This window comes from Camelina sativa, chromosome 16, assembly GCF_000633955.1.
Source record: "Camelina sativa cultivar DH55 chromosome 16, Cs, whole genome shotgun sequence".
In the NCBI taxonomy this organism is placed as follows: Eukaryota; Viridiplantae; Streptophyta; class Magnoliopsida; order Brassicales; family Brassicaceae; genus Camelina; species Camelina sativa.
The window spans coordinates 6,384,618-6,404,227 of NC_025700.1; the positions used below are offsets into that span (position 1 = coordinate 6,384,618).

General features: G+C 38.8%; 3 protein-coding genes and 1 pseudogene across 3 annotated transcripts in view; all 4 read left to right on the forward strand.

Moving 5' to 3' along the window:
* The window catches only part of LOC104750001 (probable protein phosphatase 2C 23), a 4,681-nt gene extending 4,372 nt beyond the window's left edge, over positions 1-309 (forward strand). Inside the window, exon 5 of the mRNA XM_010471730.2 lies at positions 1-309. Coding sequence (XP_010470032.1) covers positions 1-108 — 108 coding nt within the window. The 3' untranslated portion in view covers positions 109-309.
* On the forward strand, positions 2,891-3,418 carry LOC109129452 (uncharacterized mitochondrial protein AtMg00310-like). The gene has a single exon (XM_019237703.1). The coding sequence runs from the start codon at positions 2,891-2,893 to the stop codon at positions 3,416-3,418; it is 528 nt and encodes a 175-aa protein (XP_019093248.1).
* Positions 6,813-7,639, forward strand: LOC104753437. Its single transcript, XM_019237704.1, has 2 exons — positions 6,813-6,963; positions 7,221-7,639. The coding sequence occupies exons 1-2, from the start codon at positions 6,813-6,815 to the stop codon at positions 7,637-7,639; spliced, it is 570 nt and encodes a 189-aa protein (XP_019093249.1).
* Positions 8,137-9,431, forward strand: LOC109125248 (annotated as a pseudogene).

Consider the following 19,610-nt stretch of genomic DNA (forward strand, 5'->3'; position numbering starts at 1 on the left):
TTCCATGAACTGCTTGAGATACCACAAGGGGAACGGAGACGGTACCACGATGATGTTTCCATTGTAGTCATCTCTTTAGAAGGAAGAATGTGGAAATCTTGTGTATAAACAGAAACCATATAATGAACATAGAGCAAAGTAAAAGTGTTTCTGAGATGAATATGGTTCGATGCAACTGATTAGTTTTATGAGTTTGAGTTTAAGTCTCGATCTCACATCGAATCTAAAACCTCAGTAACTCGGGAAGACTGGTTCACTGATGTACTATTATATGTTAATAAACAGTAAGAAAAAGTTTTGCCTCTGGAATCAAATTCAAAACACAAGTCTCAATTAAGACACACAAGTCCATGTCTTTTATTTATCTGTTTTGATTGTTTATTTGTTCTCATTGATTCCATATTCAAAGATGAATCTAGGCTTCAAAACCAACCCTTTGACTTCGAATTTAAGACACTTCAGAGTTAGATTCGACATTTGTGGAAACCCTTTGCTTATTGGTCAATGCAAGCTATTGAAGTAGTTAGTGTCTTCCAACTTCTACCTGTAATAGAATAGAGAAGTAAATGTTGGAAGAAGAAGAAGAAGAAGAGGAAGTGGTGGAGATCAAATCTTGTCCCATTTATGAATTAAATCACTCTTCACTTAACTCTCTTGCTTCCCACCAAATCTTGGCCTCTCTGTTTCTGTACTGTTTCCACCAACTAAAGGCAACACAATTTTGGATCTTTCTGGTTTTAGTCCCCATTATACAATTCTCTAGTCGCGATCTACAATTTTCACAATGCATAGAGATAAACAAGATTTGTAAAGGACAATTTGGGAGCTAATACGTGTTGCAGGAGTTAGCATAATATAATTCTCAAACTTAGAATAGTACTACCAGTCTATCACTTTCCCAAAAAACAAGTGTTGTTCAAGAAATATATTTCTGTTTTAAAATTAATGTCTTAGCTTTCAATGCAACTCTTTAAAAATGTAATTAACGTTTAGTAAACTTGTTAAAAAATTTAAATGGTGAATTAGAAAAAAACTTTATTAACACTTCTGCTAATTTGGTGGATAATACATTCATTAACTAAGGGTTAAAATTGCTACTGAAGCATCTACAGTAAAATCTCTATAAATTAATAAACACTATAAATTAATAATTTTTGCTAGTCCCAAGTCGGGACAGTGTAAAAAATAACAAAATTCGATAAGATAATAAGATAATAATTTTTTTGAAATCTCCATGTAAAATATGGTCCCAATAATATCATAAATTAATAATCATGTAAATTTACATATATATATATAATACATATATGCTGATATAGTAAAGTATGTAGTTTCTCTTAAACTTCATATCTATAAAACGATTGTTATGTTGTATCTTCAAATTATAATGATATAAAATATTCTATAACATTTCATAAAACAGCTAAAACTATTTAAAGTATTCAATTTCTAAATATGCATCATTTACATTTTGATAGTTTGATAGACTATTAAAATATGATAATTAATATTTTTATTCATAAATTTGAATATTTATGTCATGTGTATAGGCGAAGTTGTCTATAATATTTGTAATTCATTATCAATAATATTTTTTAATTATTTCAAATTCAATTCCAATACCATAAAATTTACAACATCCAAAATTCTAATCTTATTTTACAAAAATTGTCTCAATTCATAATTTTTTAAAAATTAAATAATTAAAAATATACCTATAAATTAATAATTATTAATTTACACTATAAATTAATTATTATTAATTTATAGATAAATTAATATCACTATAAATTAATAAAATGTCTTGATCCCAACATTATTAATTTATAGAGGTTTTACTGTATTTGGAAATCTTCATCAAAACTTTACCAACCCATGTTTCATAATTTATTAAAAAATAACCTTTTTAATAAAGCACTATATTTACGAAAAATTCATCATTGCATCATTGCATCATTGTATCAACACTTGGGTTTATTACAAATTATTAGATACGAAGCTTCAGGACTCAGACCCATCAGCTTATGCTTGGTTCTTTACAAAGCTATTTCCAGAATTTTGGTCACTAGGCTGCAACCTTTGCTACCTAAGATTGTCTCTCCCAATCAATCGGCGTTTGTAGCCGCTAAGTTGATATCAGATAATATATTGGTGGCTCATGAAGTAATGCATAGTTTATCTACGCATCCAGAGATCTATATTCAATGTATGGCAGTGAAAATGAACATTATTGCTAGCTATGGGTTTCCATATCAAGTGGGTGGAGTGGATTATGAAGTTTGTATCAACGGTTACCTTTTCGGTATTGATAAATGATCAGCCTTTTGGAATGATCACGCCTCAGAGAGGCATCAGACAAGGGGATCCGTTGTCTCCCTTCTTGTTTGTACTTTGCACTGAAGGCTTAACTCACTTACTCAACCAGGGAAAACAGAATGGGCGACTTCAAGGCATAAAATTCATAGAGGAAGGGTCGGAGGTTCATCAACTTCTGTTTGCTTATGACAACCTCTTTATGTGTCAAGCATCAATAACTCAATGTTCTTTCTTACTGGAGACACTGAATGGATATGGAGCTGCTTCAGGTAAAGCCATAAATCTTAGTAAGTCCTCCATCACTTTCGGGCCCAAAGTTAATCAGGGTATCAAAACCAGTATTCAGAACAAGATGGATATTCTCAAATAAGGAGGAGCTGGTTCCTACTTGGGAATGTCAGAATGCTTTTTTGGCTCTAAGGTTGCATTATTGAGTTACTTTAAAGATAGAGTAAAAGAAAAGTGTTTTGGATGGTACTCTAGATTGCTATCACAAGGTGGGAAGGAAGTTTTTTAAAAGTCAATAGCGCTAGCTATGCCAGTTTTTGTAATGTCGTGCTTTAAGCTTCCAAAGATGACATGTGACAATCTCGCTGCTGAAATGGAGGATTTCTGGTGGAGTAATACTGAGCATTCAAAGAATATCCACTGGTTAAGTTGGGAGAAACTATGCTTGCCGAAAGATCAAGGAGGTTTAAGTTGCAGGGACATTCAAACATTTATTGAGGCATTGTTGGCCAAGCAAGCATGGAGAATCCTGCAGTATCCTGATTGTTTGTTTGCTAGAATGATGAAGAGTAGGTATCTCCCTCAGTCTCAGTTCTTGGAAGCTCCCTTAGGGTCGAGACCATCTTATGCTTGGAGATGCATTCTGTTTGGTAGAGACTTGCTTTTTCAAGGGTTAAAAAAGAATGTGGGGAATGGAATATCTTTCAAGGTTTGGCTAGATGATTGGATTGAAGATGAAGATGGTTGGAGAGTACCATGTAGGAGAAACGACTTTTTCAATCTCGACTTGAGAGTTTATGAACTGGTAGATGTGGAGAGACGAGTCTGGAACTCCCAGAATCTCCATGAAATTTGTTACCCTGCTGATATTTAGAGAATAATGAGGATCAAACCAGCAACAAAAGTGGAAGATTTCTACTCTTGGAAACATAACAAAAATGGTGATTTTTCATTTAAGTCAGCATATTGGTTGGGCTATCAATCCTTCAATATTACTGTGAACGCAGAAGCAAATCAATTACCATCTATAAATGATCTCAAAGCCAAAGTATGGGAGAATCATACAGACCCAAAGATAGAGGTATTTCTTTAGAAAGTGTTATGTGGAGCCTTACCGGTTGCAACAAAGTTGAATGGAAGAGGTATGAATTTGGATCCTAGGTGTCAAATTTGTGGAGGAGAGTCTGAATTGGTTAATCATGTCTTATTTTCTTGTTCGTTGGCTAGACAAATTTGGACTTTAACCGAAATTCCTTCACCAGAAGATGGTTTTCACAATGGATCTGTTTTTCTAATATTCGTTATCTCCAGTGAATATTAGAAACCCACTTTGGCCAGATGAGTTCAGGAAGTCATTCCCTTGGACGCTTTGGAGAATTTGGAAGAACATAAATATGTACTCTTTTGAAAGAAAAGGTTTCTCGCCATTGGAATCTGCTCAAAATATAAGAGAAGACTGGTTGGACTGGGTTGAAGCACAAAAGTTAGATGAGGAAGGAGAGATGGAGCAAGAGAGAACACAAGTAACAGATGTGGGTCGAGAAAATCTTAGACGGAGCCAGAACAGGAAAGGATGGATGCGTCCGCCTATAAACTGGTTAAAATGTAACATTGGCATCTCTTGGTCCAACAGAAACATGCTTGCGGGTTGTGCATGGGTTTTGAGAAATCATGCAGCTGAGGTGTTGTTACTTAGTAGAAGAGCCTTATCCAGTTGTATGGATAAGCAAGAAGCTCAACTCAGAGGATTGCTGTGGGCAAATGATAATATGTCTAGTCACCGGGTTAAGATAGTTGTGTTTGCGCTTGTAACATCCGCGAACCAAAATGGGAGTTTTGGGGATGGGTGTCGATCGACACCAAGGATGGTTTCGGTGGACACCAATGATTTCTGGTTCGGCGAGTTTGTCGTAATTGTCGATTTGGACTGGTTTGGTTTGAGGAAACCTTAGAACCGAGATATTTAATTGAGATTTTGACGAAAAGGGTTTTGGGAAGTGTTATTTTGTCACTGTTCCATAGTTTTTAGAGAGAAAAGAGAGAAAAGAGTGTTCTTGAGAGCTGGAGGCTTTTTGGAGAGATTCTTAGCTGGTTTTGAGAGATATGTTCCTGTGGAGTGGAGATCTAGAGTTAGGAACGAAGGAAAAGCTTTCTAAGGTGTTGGATTCGTCAGTATGGGTCAGAAACTTCCTGCAAAAAAGGTGAGTGCATGACCATGGCTGATCTAAGTCTGAGAATCCTTTGTTTGTTTGGTTTTTGGCTGTTTGTGGTGTTTTCTTGTATGCTTCTGGTTGGATTGTGTTTCCCATGTGGTTCCAGGTGTTTTCGATGAGCTTCAGACGATTTGGAGGAGATGAGAAGCAGTTTTTTGACTTTCGGCTTCGAGCAAATCGCGTCTGCGGAGTCGGTGTCGATCGACACCAAGGGCCAGTGTCGGTCGACATCAGGGTGTCGGTCGACACCAACCTGTTTAGCAGGCGGCTGATGTTTGGTTTCCTGGTTTGTTTGTGTTTGGTTGTTGTTTGTTAATTCACTAAGTATTTGTGATAATACTTATGCATCTCAATTGTTGTTTGTGGTGTGCAGGTATGTGACGTGGAATCATGGCAATGAGGAGGAGAATGATATAGGGTCTCGGTTATGTGTTGTTGGTCTTGATTATGTTTATTAATGTTGGAACCTGGTTTAGTAGCATGCTAGGTTGTTAGTTGGATTGTTAGGAATGTTCCTGTTGTTGGTATATTTCCGCTGTGCATATTGTTTGTTGTTGGTTTAATGATGGTTTGTGATTTGATGGTTTAATTAAGTATTATGGGGTGTTTAATTAGGATATTAAAAAAAAAACGGGTCGGGTTGTTTCAGCATTGTAGGAAGAGTTTTTGGTAAATGCGATTACCAAACCTGCAGCTTCTCCTTCCTTTAGATATCAGTCTATGGAGGTTGGTTTGTTTCTTAAGTCTTTACTGGAAATTCTTTTTGGAAAACTCATCTTCAAACAAACGAGCTTTGCTTATAGCTCAGAGTGTCACTAACGACTGCACGTTGCAACATTATGTGGCGACAAGCCATCCTTCTTGGTTAAATGGCTTGTTTATGGATGGAAGTCTTATTACCTCTCACTGAATTTGAGTTTTAAAGTTGTTAGGGTGGGTTATACAAGGAATATGTGTATAGAGTTTTTGGTTTTTTTGTGTTCTATTAGCCGATCAAGGGAGGAAGTGTATACTTTGGATCTCTAGGAAGTATTTTCTGCTTGTAAATTGTATGGAAGCATTATCTATCAATACAACACCAGTTGACAAAAAAAAATATGAAGCTTCACGAAAGTTTTAAAATAATGCAGGCAAAGCTATTCGTCGTGAATTTAAATGTTACGGATTAGCCTATCCATCAAAATATGGTGCATGTAAAATCGTTAGTTGGGGATCCGACTATTACGAATAAAATTCCACATTGTCATGAAAACGTTCATAATAATCCTATGCTTTGCAAATAATATATAAACACATCCCAACTAATATACATGTCGTTCAGACTATCAACAATGGACCTGTTGAATATTTTTTTCAACAGTTTAACGCTTCCAGTGGGGGTGTTGAATAAAATGAAAAATCTATGTGGATTAACTTCAGTTGAATGCAAAAGAAATGGGGTCTTCAATGATAAGTGTCACCTTGTGATTGGAGAGAGTAGTGAGAGAAGTTTCTTTTTTTTGAGCGACACTTTTTTTTATCTGTTATTTTTCTATTGGTTATCCAAATTTTTGTATTTTTTTTTATCTCCTCTCAATTATTTATACTCTATTTGGTTGTAATCATTTAAAAAAAAATGAAATTCATATCAAAATTCATAATTTTTTAAAGTCTATATATAGAGACTACTTTCGTTTAGGACATAAAAAAAAACTTCATTTCTCACTATAACTTTCCCCTATATCTTCCTATCAACTCTTTATAGTTTTTTAAACTTTTTTTTTTGTTGTTAAATGGATCCCAATAATAATCCTTTTAACACTCAAAATTCTTCTAATCATCGTTCAACTATCCAAATCTCAACAATTATCAGTTTCAAAACTAATCTGCAAATCAACCCCAAAATGTATCAAATTTATAGGTTTTCACCTAATTTTTTCATGCCATCAGCAATTCCAAACTATCCTCTATACTTTGGATCAATGATGTCCATCTCAAACACCTTCTAGTTCTTCTACTCCAATGGGTAATGTTTCGAATGTTGGAGTAAATGAATTTTCTGGATTTTTTATGCAAATGGCTCTTGGTGATATGATCGGTGGTACTGAAGCCACTCCAAATACAGAAGATTCAACTCCAACTCGCCGGAAAAGCCCCAAATGGACGACAAAACATAATTTGGTGTTATTGATTGGATGGATTAAATATGAGATAGACAGCGTTGTTGGTAAAAATAAAAAAGTGAAGCTTATTGGGGTAAAATTGCTGACTAATGTAATGAGCATTGCTCATTTCATCCTCCTCGCGATGGAACTTCATGCAGAAATCATTATAACTACATGAATCAAAAACTAGGCAAATAGATTGGTGCTTCTGATAATACCAAGCGTTTACAACAAAGCGGCTGATCGGAGAATGATGTATTGGCAAAAGCGCATGAATTATATTCAAGTTCTACAAAAGGCCAATTCAATTTAATGTCAGAACGGCAAGCTGTTCGTGATCAACCACGTTATGGTATTCAAGTAGGAGGAAACACTAGATATTGGAGCATTGGATCAAAGAGATCCGCTGAGAGGTATGCAAGTGATTCCAGTTATGTAGGATCTGTTGCTCGTCCAATGGGGAGAGATGCAACTAAAAAAAAAGGGAAAAAGAAAGGTAAGGGAGCAGCTTTGGAAGTAGTCAACGAAGAGTGCAATGAATTCAAACAAATCAAGGTGCAAGAGTTGGAACGATTGGGAAAAATAACCATGAGGCAAGAGGAGGCAAACCATTTAATGAAAGAAAGAACTGAAGCTAAGAAGATGAAGATGTATCTAAAGTTAAGTGAAAAGGAGCATCTTAAAGAACGAAGTAAAGAGTTGTTGGAGAAGTTGAGTCACGATCTATTTGGAAATTAACTATTGTTAAGTATCTGGTTGGGTTATGTATTTTCTATTTTAATAATGTGTGTATATCTCTTTGTGTTTTAATAATGTGTATTTGTTTTCTTCTTCTTTAATAATGTGTGTTTGGCTCCTTCTCCGACAATATAACCCATCACTTTCAACTTTTATCAGAGAATCTAATCCATTTTTTTCTTTAAATGTGTATTTGGCTCTTTCTCCGACAATGTAACCCATCACTTTCGACTTTTATCAGAGAATTTAATCCATTTTGTTTTTTTTTCTTCTTTAATAATGTGTATTTGGCTCTTTCTCGGACAATGTAATTCGTGACTTTCGGCTATTGTCAGTACATTTAATCCATATCTATTAATTAAGTAAATGTAATGTTTGTTTGGAATCCAATGATATCAACCACTCAATTCTTATAAATGAAACCTCATTCTTTCATTTCTTTATACCAATAATACAATCCTCATCTTACTAAAAAAAGATCAATAACACAATCCTCAATGGATCAATATAAATTTCCTTTTGATGTCGCAGCTTACAAACGACAGTTCAAAATTGAAGAGAGATACATCGTGAACCGGTTTAGAGAACGTCAAAACAAAATAGAGGAAGATTATCCAGTTTGTAGCACGATAAAATACGTCAATAGAGATCATGTAGCCGCGAACCAAAGATTGATTGACGACTACTTTGCAGATCAACCTACATATGACGATGCCATGTTTCGTCGGCGATTCCAGATGCGAAAAAATGTTTTCCTTCGGATCGTTAAGGACCTATCAAGCAGTGAAAACTACTTCACCCAACGAGTTGATGCAGCCAAGAAAGAAGGTATATCTCCATTAGCAAAATGTACGACATCCATGCGGATGTTAGCATATGGTGTGGCAGCCGACGCAATCGATGAATACATCAAAATAGGAGGTACTATAACATTTGAGTGCTTACGAATATTCTGTAAGGAATCATACAGTTGTATGAGCAAGTCTATCTCAGAGCTCCAAGTCAAGATGACATACAAAGAATTCTATAGGTCACTGAGATGCAAGGGTTTCCAGGGATGATGGAAAGAATTGCTTGCATGTACTGGGAGTGGAAAAATTGTCCTACGGCGTGAGAAGTTCAATTTACCCGGGGAGATAAGGGAACTACCACTGTTATTTTTGAAGCATTTGCATCTCATGATCTCTGGATCAAGCATGCCTTTTTCAGGTGCCCCGACACATTGAACGATATAAATGTTTTAGATTGTTCACCAGTGTTCGATGATGTTGAACAAGGAAGTACTCCAAAAGTGAACTTCTTCGTGAACCAACATCCGTGTAATATGGCATACTATCTAGCTGATGGTATATATCTTTCTTATCCAACTTTTGTCAAATCAATTCGACTTCCTCAAAGTGAACCAGATAAGTTGTTTGCACAACATCAAGAAGGATGTTGAAAGGACATCGGACATGCATTTGGAGTGTTACAAGCTCGATTTAAAATCATTCGGGAACCAGCTCGCAAGTGGGACATAACCGATTTAGCTATTATCATGCGTACATGTATCATATTACATAATATGATTGTGGAGGATTAGCGAGATACATATGTTCAACATTGGACTGATTATGATCAATCTGAAACAAGTGGTTCTAGTACACCACAACCATTGTCGACCGAGGTATTACCTGCATTTGCGAATCATGTGCGTGCGAGATCTGAATTACGTGATTCAAATGTACATCACGAATTTTAAGCAGATCTAGTGAAACACATATGGGCGAAATTCAAAATGTTTCGTGATTAAAGAGATGTTTATGTTTCTGTGTGTGATTTAAGAGTTTTATTTTTTTTTCATTTGAGTTTATTGTTCTAACTAAGTTGTGTGTTTTATTAGTTGTCTCGTGTACTTTTATCATATTGCATTTGTAGTATTTGTAATTTTGTGTGTTTTAATAACTATTGTTTTCATTTTTGTATTTTAAAAAATTAGTTACGGATATAAATTAAAACATAAAATAAAATTATTAACAACAATTTATGTCTTTTCTAATTATAATTTAAAATTAATCGATAATTTTATTTTCTGTAGTTTGTTACAAAATTAAAAAAAAAACAAAAAGAATATGAAATAAAATTGGTGAGGTAAGGTGTTGAATTTTATTAAACAAAACTATTGTAAAGGTTAAAACTGAAATGGGTGTTGAATAATGAGGTGGAAGAAAGAGAAGATGATGTGGAATGTTAAAAAGAGAAAAAGTGGGTGTTTAATCTTTCAACCATTATCTCCTAATGAATATTTGAAACCCTCTTTGGCCAGATGGGTTGAGGAAATCATTCCCTTGGACGCTTGGAAAACCTAGAAGAACATAAATATGTTCTCTTTTGAGGAAATTTTTTTCTCACCATTGGAATCTGCTCAAAAGATAAGAGAAGGCTGGTTGGACTGGGTTGAGGCATAGAAGTTAGATGAGGAAGGAGAGATGGAGCAAGAGAGAACATATGTAACATATATGGGTCGAGAAAATGTTAGACGGGGCCAGAACCGGAAACGCTGGATGCGTCCGCCTATAAACTGGTTAAAATGTAATATTGGCATCTCTTGGTCAAACAGATGCAGGCTTGCGGGTTGTGCATGGGTTTTGAGAAATCATGCAGGTGAGGTGTTGTTACATAGTAGAAGAGCCTTATCCAGTTGCAGGGACAAGCAAGCAGCTCAACTTAGAAGATTGATGTGGGCAATTAATAGCATGTCTAGTCATCGAGTTAATAGAGTGGTGTTTGCGCTGCAGAAAGAGTTTTTGGTAAATGCAATTACCAACCGTGCAGCTTCTCCTTCCTTTAGATATCAGTCTATGGAGGTTGGTTTGTTTCTTAAGTCTATTAAATACTAGAAATTCTTTTCAAAAAACTTATTTTCAAATAGAGGAGCTTTGCTTATAGCTCAGGCCTCAGAGTGTCACTAACGACTGCAGGTTGCAATCTTATGTGGCGACATGCTATCCTTCTTGGTTAAATGGCTTGTTTATAGAGGAAAGTCTTATTACCTATGATTGCATTTGCGTTTTAAAGTTGTTAGGGTGGATAATACAAGGAAGATGTGTATAGGCCTTTTTGGTTGTTTGTGTTTAATTAGTCGATCAAGGGAAGAAGTGTATACCTTGGATTCCTAGGAAATCTTTTCTTCTTGTAAATTGTATGGAAGCATTATCTATCAATACAATACGAGCTAACAAAAAAAAGATGTGAAACTTCAAGAAAGTTTTAAAAATAATATAGGCAAAACCATTCGTCGTGAATTTTAATGTTATGGATTAACCTATCGATCAAAATATGGTGCATGTAAAATCGTTAGTTGGGGATCCGAGTATTACGAATAAAATTCCACATCGTCATCAAAACGTTCATAATAATCCTATGCGTTGCAAGTAATATAGAAACACATCCCTACTAATATAAATGTCGTTCATGGATCCCTCCACATCACCAAAGCTTGCATCTGCTCCCATTGCACAACCACTTCACCTGAACGGGGGTTCCCATTGCTCGTAGGTCCTAAGGGTGGGCATTTTAACCGAACCGAACCAAACCGAACCGACCCAACCAAACTCAAACCAATCCAAACCAAACCCATATATACCCTCAAACCGTTTGGTTGCGTTTTTCCTCAACCCGAACCGAACCGAATCGATAACCCAATGTGTTTATGTTAATTAATATTATTAGATTTGTATATATGTAATCTCACGAGTAATACCCACGATTGCATTTGCTCCCTCCCTCTCGCACACATTTGATTTTTTTTCTTTTTACTTTTCTAATGAATTAGTTAATATAGAATTGGGTATAATTGTTTTTAACCTTATGTCCTAAAGTGTAAAAACTCTACAAACCTCAAAGCGTAAATTCATATCTAGTTCCTCACTTCTTCTCTTCTCTGCTTTCATGGAAGACTGTTATGTTAAATTGTTGTTGCTGATTTTTTCAATTGTTGTTATTAGGCATTTGATTTTAATATGGGTTCTTTTAGGTTTTATTTTTTCATGGTTATTTGAATTATTCAACTTATATAACTTGTTGATTATTTTAGGATATCAAACGACAATGAATTTGTTTGTTACTGATTTTTTTTGTACTGAACTAAAACCGATCCGAACTAAACCAAACCGAATATAAACCGACCCAAACACAAACAAAACCATACTAAGTTTGGTTGAGTTTGGTTAGAGTTTCATGAAAACCGAATAAACTGAACCAAACCGAACCCAAACCAAACCCAAAGTTTAACCGAAATGCCCACCCTTATCTCTCACATCTGATTATTCGAGATGATGTTGAAATTTTTGTGGAGCTCTTCACTATTGGCTACATCAGCCAACAAGAGTCTTGCATCAAAATACGGTAAAGCATCACGTGTATCTTGTTTTTTTTTTTAATGTATGTTTTTATATATGTATTATTATTGCATATAATTTCTAATTTAGTCAACTGCAAATTATTGTATGCAAATTTTATTTATCTCAAGTTTTAGAGTGATGCAGGCAAAACCATATCCATCGTGATTTTGTATGTTGATGCCGATATCAGAATCAAACTAAACCGGAAGCATGCCAAACTAATCAGTACATGGTATAAACTGGTCTATAGATCCTAATTAAGCATAAGGCTTAAGGTTGATTATTTACCGTACCAGCAAATAATTCTAACGGACCAGCTGACGTAAACGCTAATCTCTCTTACGTGACCATCGAGTATCCAAAAAATTCCTGCCTTTTCAATGTCTACAAATACCATAATCCTTACAATCTTACTAATTACATTAACACATGCCCACTACCCCTTCCCTACTTCAATCCAAGCAAATCCATCATCAAAAACCCCAACAACATCTTGACCTTGGATATATAGCTCTTATACTATTTCATATGCGTAAAAGTTTAATTCTCAATAGATGGTGAATATTCAAATTTATACATTTCGTAACTAAAACAAAGAAAGGAGACCAAAAGAATAGTACGAGTAATCTTGAGTCACTAGACCATATTATAATCCCTTTTCTAATTCATTTTAAAATGATATGTTCACAATTTTAGGTTGGTTGTATTTTTTTCCATAATTATTCCTCAGAACTTACTCCTCCAATGTATTTGGTCAATACGGAAAAATATCGTTCTAGACTATTTTTTAAAGTTTGTATAACTGAGATTGAAAGCAAAGCTAAGAACCCTAGCAAACGAATGAAGATCAAAAAGATAACTTTATTCTTAACTTTAACGTTTACATCCTATTGTCTTTATATAGTTGAGCAAGAGTTAACCTAATGATAACAATGACTAGGTTAATCATTTCTGACAAATGTCATCATCAATTACATAGAGCAGAGAATTTGTTCTTCACTTGGAGTGTAATGTGAGCTGTCTTCGGAGCCTTGAGTGTATGGAGCAGAGCCATGGAGTGTAGAACTCTTATTTGTTATTGTTAGTGACTAAAGCAAGTTGACAAACTGCAGTGTGCTTCTTTTCCTCAAGTCCATCTTGGTTTGTTGTTAGACTGGATTTGAAGTGATACTACTTAGAGAGATGTTTTTGTAAGAGACTTGGAATAAACCTTAACGAGAGTTTATAATAAAAAAAAAAAGTATACAAAAAAACACGTAATAAATATGCAGAGTTGAGATACACTCAACTTAGACTAAAAAGTAACAAGATTATAGTGAAAACTTTGCGTATATAGTTTTTGTGTCAACTAACAATTGGTATATATATATATATATGTATATATAGAAAATATGTGACAATTATATATAGTTTTATATAAACATATATAATATTCAACAACTGTGTTTATATAGAGTTTATATGTGTAACGCCCGCGAACCAAAACTCTGCGTTTTGGGGGTGGATGTCGTTCGATACTCATGTGGTCGACACCACTTATTTATGTTTCGACCAGATTGATTTAATTATCGATTTGGACCGGTTTGGTTTAGGAAAAACCATTGAACCAAGATATTTAAGTGGGAAAACGACCTAGGTCGTGTTTTATTTTTGTCTTGGTCGCCGTTTGTTGTTTTTGAGAGAGAAAGAGGAGAAACCAGTTTCTAAGAGTTCTTGTGAGAGTTTGTGAGATTTGAAGGCATTTTTGGAGAGATCTTGCTGTGAGAGTGAAGATCCAAAGCTAGGAACGTGGTGGGAAGGTTTCTGTGGTGGTAGCTTCGTCCTTTGGTCTTAGATCTCTTTGTTGGCTAAGGTGAGTGCATGACCATGGCTTATCTAAGCTAAGATCTCTGTTTCTGTGATATTGTGTGTTGNTAAACCATTGAACCGAGATACTTAAGTGGGTTTCGACGACAAGAAGGGTTTTAGAGTTTGTTTTGTCGCCGTTTGTTGGTTTTGAGAGAGAAAAAGGAGAAAACAGTTTCCTCCAAGTTCTTGTGAGAGTTTGCGAGATTTAAAGGTGTTTTTGGTGAGATCTTGCTGTCGGAGTGAAGATCCAGGGCTAGGAACGTGGTGGGAAGGTTGTTGTGGTGGTAGCTTCCTCTTTTGGGCTTAGATCTCATTGTTTGGCTAAAGTGAGTGCATGACCATGGCTTATCTAAGCTAAGATCTTTGTTTCTGTGATATTGTGTGTTGTTTGGTTGTTTGGTTTGGTTGTTTGTGACTTTTTCGTAGCTTCTGAGGCTTGGATTCGTTCCTGGTATCGTGTGGGACGAAGAGGAGAAGTTTGGAGGCGAGATTCTGAGGTTCTGTTCGAAGGAAATCATTGCTCGACAGTGGTTTCGGTCGACACCAACGTGAGGACGGCTCGAGAACTTAGCGAGTGTTGGTCGACACCATGTGGAGGTGTCGGTCAATACCGTTAGGGTTTTGGGGGTGTCGAGCAGGTGTCGGTCGACACCAGATGTCCATTGTTGGTCGACACCTTCTGGTATCGGTCGACACTCTTCCGACAGTAACCGGATCGTGTTGGGTCACTTGTTCATGTTCCTAGTTTACTTTATTGTTGTTGTTTGTGGCATGAGAGATCTTATTGTTTGTGTGTATAGCCCAGTAGATGGGAGGATTGCCTCACTGAGTATTTATCAAATACTCATGCATCTCAATTTGTGTTTGTGGAGCAGGTAAAGGCAAAGTGTGATCGTGCAATCAAGGCAATGAAGAGGAAGATGTTCTAGGGACTCGATTGGATGTTGTCTGGCATTGCTAGGTTGCTAGAGTTGGGTCATTAGAAACATTGCTAGGATGGCCGGTTTGGTGTTTCTTGTTGTTTGACATTGAAATGGTTAGGATTGGATATTAGTTATTCTATTATGGTTTATTATTGGTTATTTAATTGGTATTGTTATTCCGCTGTTGTTTGTGATTGTGGTTAGGGGGTTAGTGGGTATGGGACCACTAGTCATAGTTATTTATATTATTATTATTTATTATTAAAAAAAAATGGGTCAGGTCGTTTCAGTATGGTATCAGAGCCCTTACGGTTCTAGGTTAGGGTTCACTACGTTTCTATTGTGTTATCTGGGATTGTATGTCTTGATTGATTATGTGAGTTAGTCAATTGTGTGTGGCATGGAGTCCTAGAACATCTTCTTCGAGCCTACAGTGTGATTCCACTGTGAGTTTTTGTTTGTGTGCTATGTTAATTGTGTGCTTAGCCTTCTGCTCATAGTAGTGCAGATGGTTAGAGAGGATGCTATTGCTGGTTGTGGTTGTGGATGCGGACGTGGTCGTGGACGCGGACGTGGTCGTGGACGCGGACGTGGTCATGGACGCGGACGTGGTCGTGGACGCGGACGTGGTCGTGGTAGGGGCAGAGTCCCAGTGGTTAGTGAGACTGCGGACCAGAGGGTGTCGGCGAGTCGCAGGGTATCCAGGGGGATTCCATGAGTGTGGCCAGAGGGGGCGGTGTTGATGCTCCAGTAGCCGTTGATGTTAGGGCCCCAGGTGCGGGTGTCCCAGTGGGTGGAGTCTCGGGTGTCGACCTTGCGGGTTTTCTGGCACAGTTGTTAGAGCGGTTGCCACCTGTGGTACCGACTCAGGCTCAGGTAGTGCCACCAGTGGTGGCGGCAGAGCGGCAACCAGTGACTGCGGATGTGGGAGTCCATTCTCGTTATATCAGCATGCTGACAGAGGTGGGCCGTATTGGTACCGAGCGGTTTTCGGGAGGTTCAGATCCTACCGCTGCGGATGCGTGGAGGAGGAGTGTGGAACGTAACTTCCATACTCTGAGGTGTCCTGAGGGGTTTTGGGTGGACACTGGGGTTCACTATTTGACTAGTGATGCTCAGTTGTGGTGGAGTTCTGTGACAGCCAGGAGTGTGCAAAGGGAGATGTCTTGGGCTGACTTCGTCTTGGAGTTCAACCGCAAGTATTTCCCTAGGGAGGCACTGGATAGGTTGGAGGTGCAGTTCCTTCAGCTAGCTCAGGATTGAGCAGGCGCCACGGGTTTACACGACTGTAGAGACTGGTGGAACCAGTGCCGAGGCGATCACATGTATAATCTCTGATACTTTGTCTTTTTGAATTCTTAGTAAGTTCGGATTTTATGTTGTCTTGTGATACAGTGTTAGGGTCTCAACACATGAGGTTTGTGTAGGGACCTTGTTGGTGGGCGGGTTTAAGTCCCATGTTATGTTTGATTATGGAGCTACTCATAGTTTCATTACCCTGGAGTGTGCAGAGAGTGCGGGTATCGTGGGAGATCCCGAAGAGCGTACAGGAGTTGTCAGAGTTGCTGGACGCAAGTTTCTGAGGGTCATTGGTCGTGTGAGGGGTATCGATATTCAGATCGCGGGAGAGTCTTGGCCTGCAGATTTGCTTATCAGCCCAGTGGAGTTGTATGACGCTATCTTGGGGATGGACTTGTTGCATCAGCATATGGTTCATCTGGATTGTCATCGTGGTAGAGTGGAGTTTGAGCGTTCAGGAGGGAAGTTGGTTTATCAGGGGATTAGACCGACTTCGGGGAGTCTCTTAATCTCGACCATTCAGGCTAGGAAGATGATCGAGAAGGGCCGTGAGGCTTATTTGGTTAGTATATCTATGCCAGAGTCATTAAGGAAGTCTACGGTTAGCGGTATTCAGGTTGTAGAGGAGTTTGAGGACGTGTTCCAGTCATTGCAGGGATTACCACCTTCTCGGTCTAATCCTTTTACGATTGAACTGGAACCAGGAATGACACCGTTATCCAAGGGTCCTTACAGGATGGCTCCAGCAGAGATGGCAGAGCTGAAGAAGTAGCTAGAGGATTTGTTGAACAATGGATTCATCCGTCCTAGTGTATCACCGTGGGGAGCGCCGGTGTTATTCGTTAAGAAGAAGGATGGGAGTTTCCGCGGTTGCAATGATTACAGAGGTCTCAACCGGGTCACTGTGAAGAACAAGTACCCTCTTCCGAGGATCGATGAGTTGTTGAATCAGTTGAGAGGTGCTACTTGGTTCTCCAAGATAGATCTGGCGTTGGGTTATCATCAGATCCCAATAGATGAGGCAGATGTGAGGAAGACTGCTTTCAGGACGAGGTATGGGCATTATAAGTTTGTAGTGATGCGTTTGGGTTGACTAACGCACCAGCTGCGTTTATGAGATTGATGAACAACGTGTTTCAGGAGTTTCTGGACGTGTCCCTCATCATTTTCATCGACGACATCCTGGTTTATTCTAAGAGTCCTGAAGAGCATGCAATGCATTTGAGGGCAGTTCTGGAGAAGCTGCGGGAGCAGAAGTTGTTTGCTAAGTTGAGCAAGTGTAGTTTCTGGCAGCGTGAGATGGGTTTTCTGGGTCACATTGTGTGTGTAGATGGAGTTTCTGTAGATCCGGAGAAGATTCAGGCTATCGGGGATTGGCCTAGACCGCAGAATACCATGAAGATCAGGAGTTTTCTCAGGTTGGCAGGGTATTACAGGAGATTTGTGAAGGGGTTTGCGAGCAGAGCACGACCTATGACTAAGTTGACAGGGAAAGATGTTCCTTTTGTTTGGTTACAGGAGTGTGAGGAGGGCTTTGCAAGCCTGAAGGAGATGTTGACCACTGCTCCGGTGTTGGCTTTGCCTGAGCAGGGAGAACCCTATATGGTTTATACAAATGCATCTAGAGTGGGTTTGGGATGTGTCTTGATGAAGCATGGGAAGGTGATTGCCTATGCTTCGCGGCAGTTGTGGAAGCATGAGGACAACTATCCTACTCATGACTTGGAGATGGGTGATGTAGTTTTTGCCCTGAAGATTTGGAGATCTTATCTTTATGGTGCAAAAGAACAGGTGTTTACAGATCATAAGAGCCTGAAGTATATATTCACTCAGTCCGAGTAGAACTTGAGGCAAAGGCGGTGGATGGAGCTGGTGGCAGATTATGATTTGGAGATAGCCTACCACCCTGGTAAGGCTAACTTGGTTGCAGATGCTTTGAGTCGGAAGCAGGCGGCTTTGGCTCAAGAGCAGGATATGGATTCTCTGGTAGGAGAGATCAATGCATTGAGCTTGTGTGCGGTTTCTCAGGAGCCGTTGGGTTTGGTTGCAGCTGATAGAGCAGATCTGTTGAGCAGAGTGAGGTTGGATCAGGAGTCGGATTTGGGGCTGGTGAATGCCTCAAAGGATGTTGACTCAGAGTATCAGGTTTTGGCTAATGGCACTATTCTGGTGCATGGGCGGATCTGTGTGCCCAAGGATTAGGAGTTGAGGCAGGAGATTCTGAGAGAGGCTCATGCGAGCATGTTCTCTATTCATCCAGGAGCGACTAAGATGTACCGTGATCTCAAGAGGTACTATCGTTGGGTCGGGATGAAGAAAGATGTGGCTAGTTGGGTTGCGAGGTGCGATGTGTGTCAGCTAGTGAAGGCTAAGCATCAAGTACCAGGTAGATTACTGAAGAGTCTTCCCATTCCAGAGTGGAAGTGGGATATGATTACTGTGTACTTCATGGTGGGTTTGCCAGTGTCCAGGACGTTTGATGTTATTTGGGTCATTGTGGACCGGTTGACTAAGTCGGCACATTTTCTGGCCATTAAGAAGACTGATGGAGCAGCAGTCTTGGCTAAGAAGTATGTGAAGGAGATAGTCAGGTTGCATGGGGTGCCAGCGAGTATTGTGTCTAATAGGAATTCCAAGTTCACTTCGGTGTTCTGGAGGGCATTTCAGGCAGAGATGGGCACTAAGGTGCATATGAGTACAACTTATCATCCCCAGACAGATGGACAGTCAGAGAGGACGATCCAGACGTTGGAGGATTTGCTGAGGATGTGTGTGTTGGATTGAGGTGGCCATTGGGCAGATCACTTGAGCTTGCTAGAGTTTGCTTATAACAACAGTTACCAGACGAGTATTAGCATGACTCCTTATGAGGCTTTGTATGGGAGGCCGTGTCGTACACCGTTATGCTGGACTCAGGTGGGGGAGAGGAGCATGTACNGTGTACTTCATGGTGGGTTTGCCAGTGTCCAGGACGTTTGATGTTATTTGGGTCATTGTGGACCGGTTGACTAAGTCGGCACATTTTCTGGCCATTAAGAAGACTGATGGAGCAGCAGTCTTGGCTAAGAAGTATGTGAAGGAGATAGTCAGGTTGCATGGGGTGCCAGCGAGTATTGTGTCTAATAGGAATTCCAAGTTCACTTCGGTGTTCTGGAGGGCATTTCAGGCAGAGATGGGCACTAAGGTGCATATGAGTACAACTTATCATCCCCAGACAGATGGACAGTCAGAGAGGACGATCCAGACGTTGGAGGATTTGCTGAGGATGTGTGTGTTGGATTGAGGTGGCCATTGGGCAGATCACTTGAGCTTGCTAGAGTTTGCTTATAACAACAGTTACCAGACGAGTATTAGCATGACTCCTTATGAGGCTTTGTATGGGAGGCCGTGTCGTACACCGTTATGCTGGACTCAGGTGGGGGAGAGGAGCATGTACGGGGCATATTTTGTTCAGGAGACCTCGGAGAAGTTTGGGTTCTCAAGCTGAACATGAAGGAAGCTCAAGATCGGCAGAGGAGT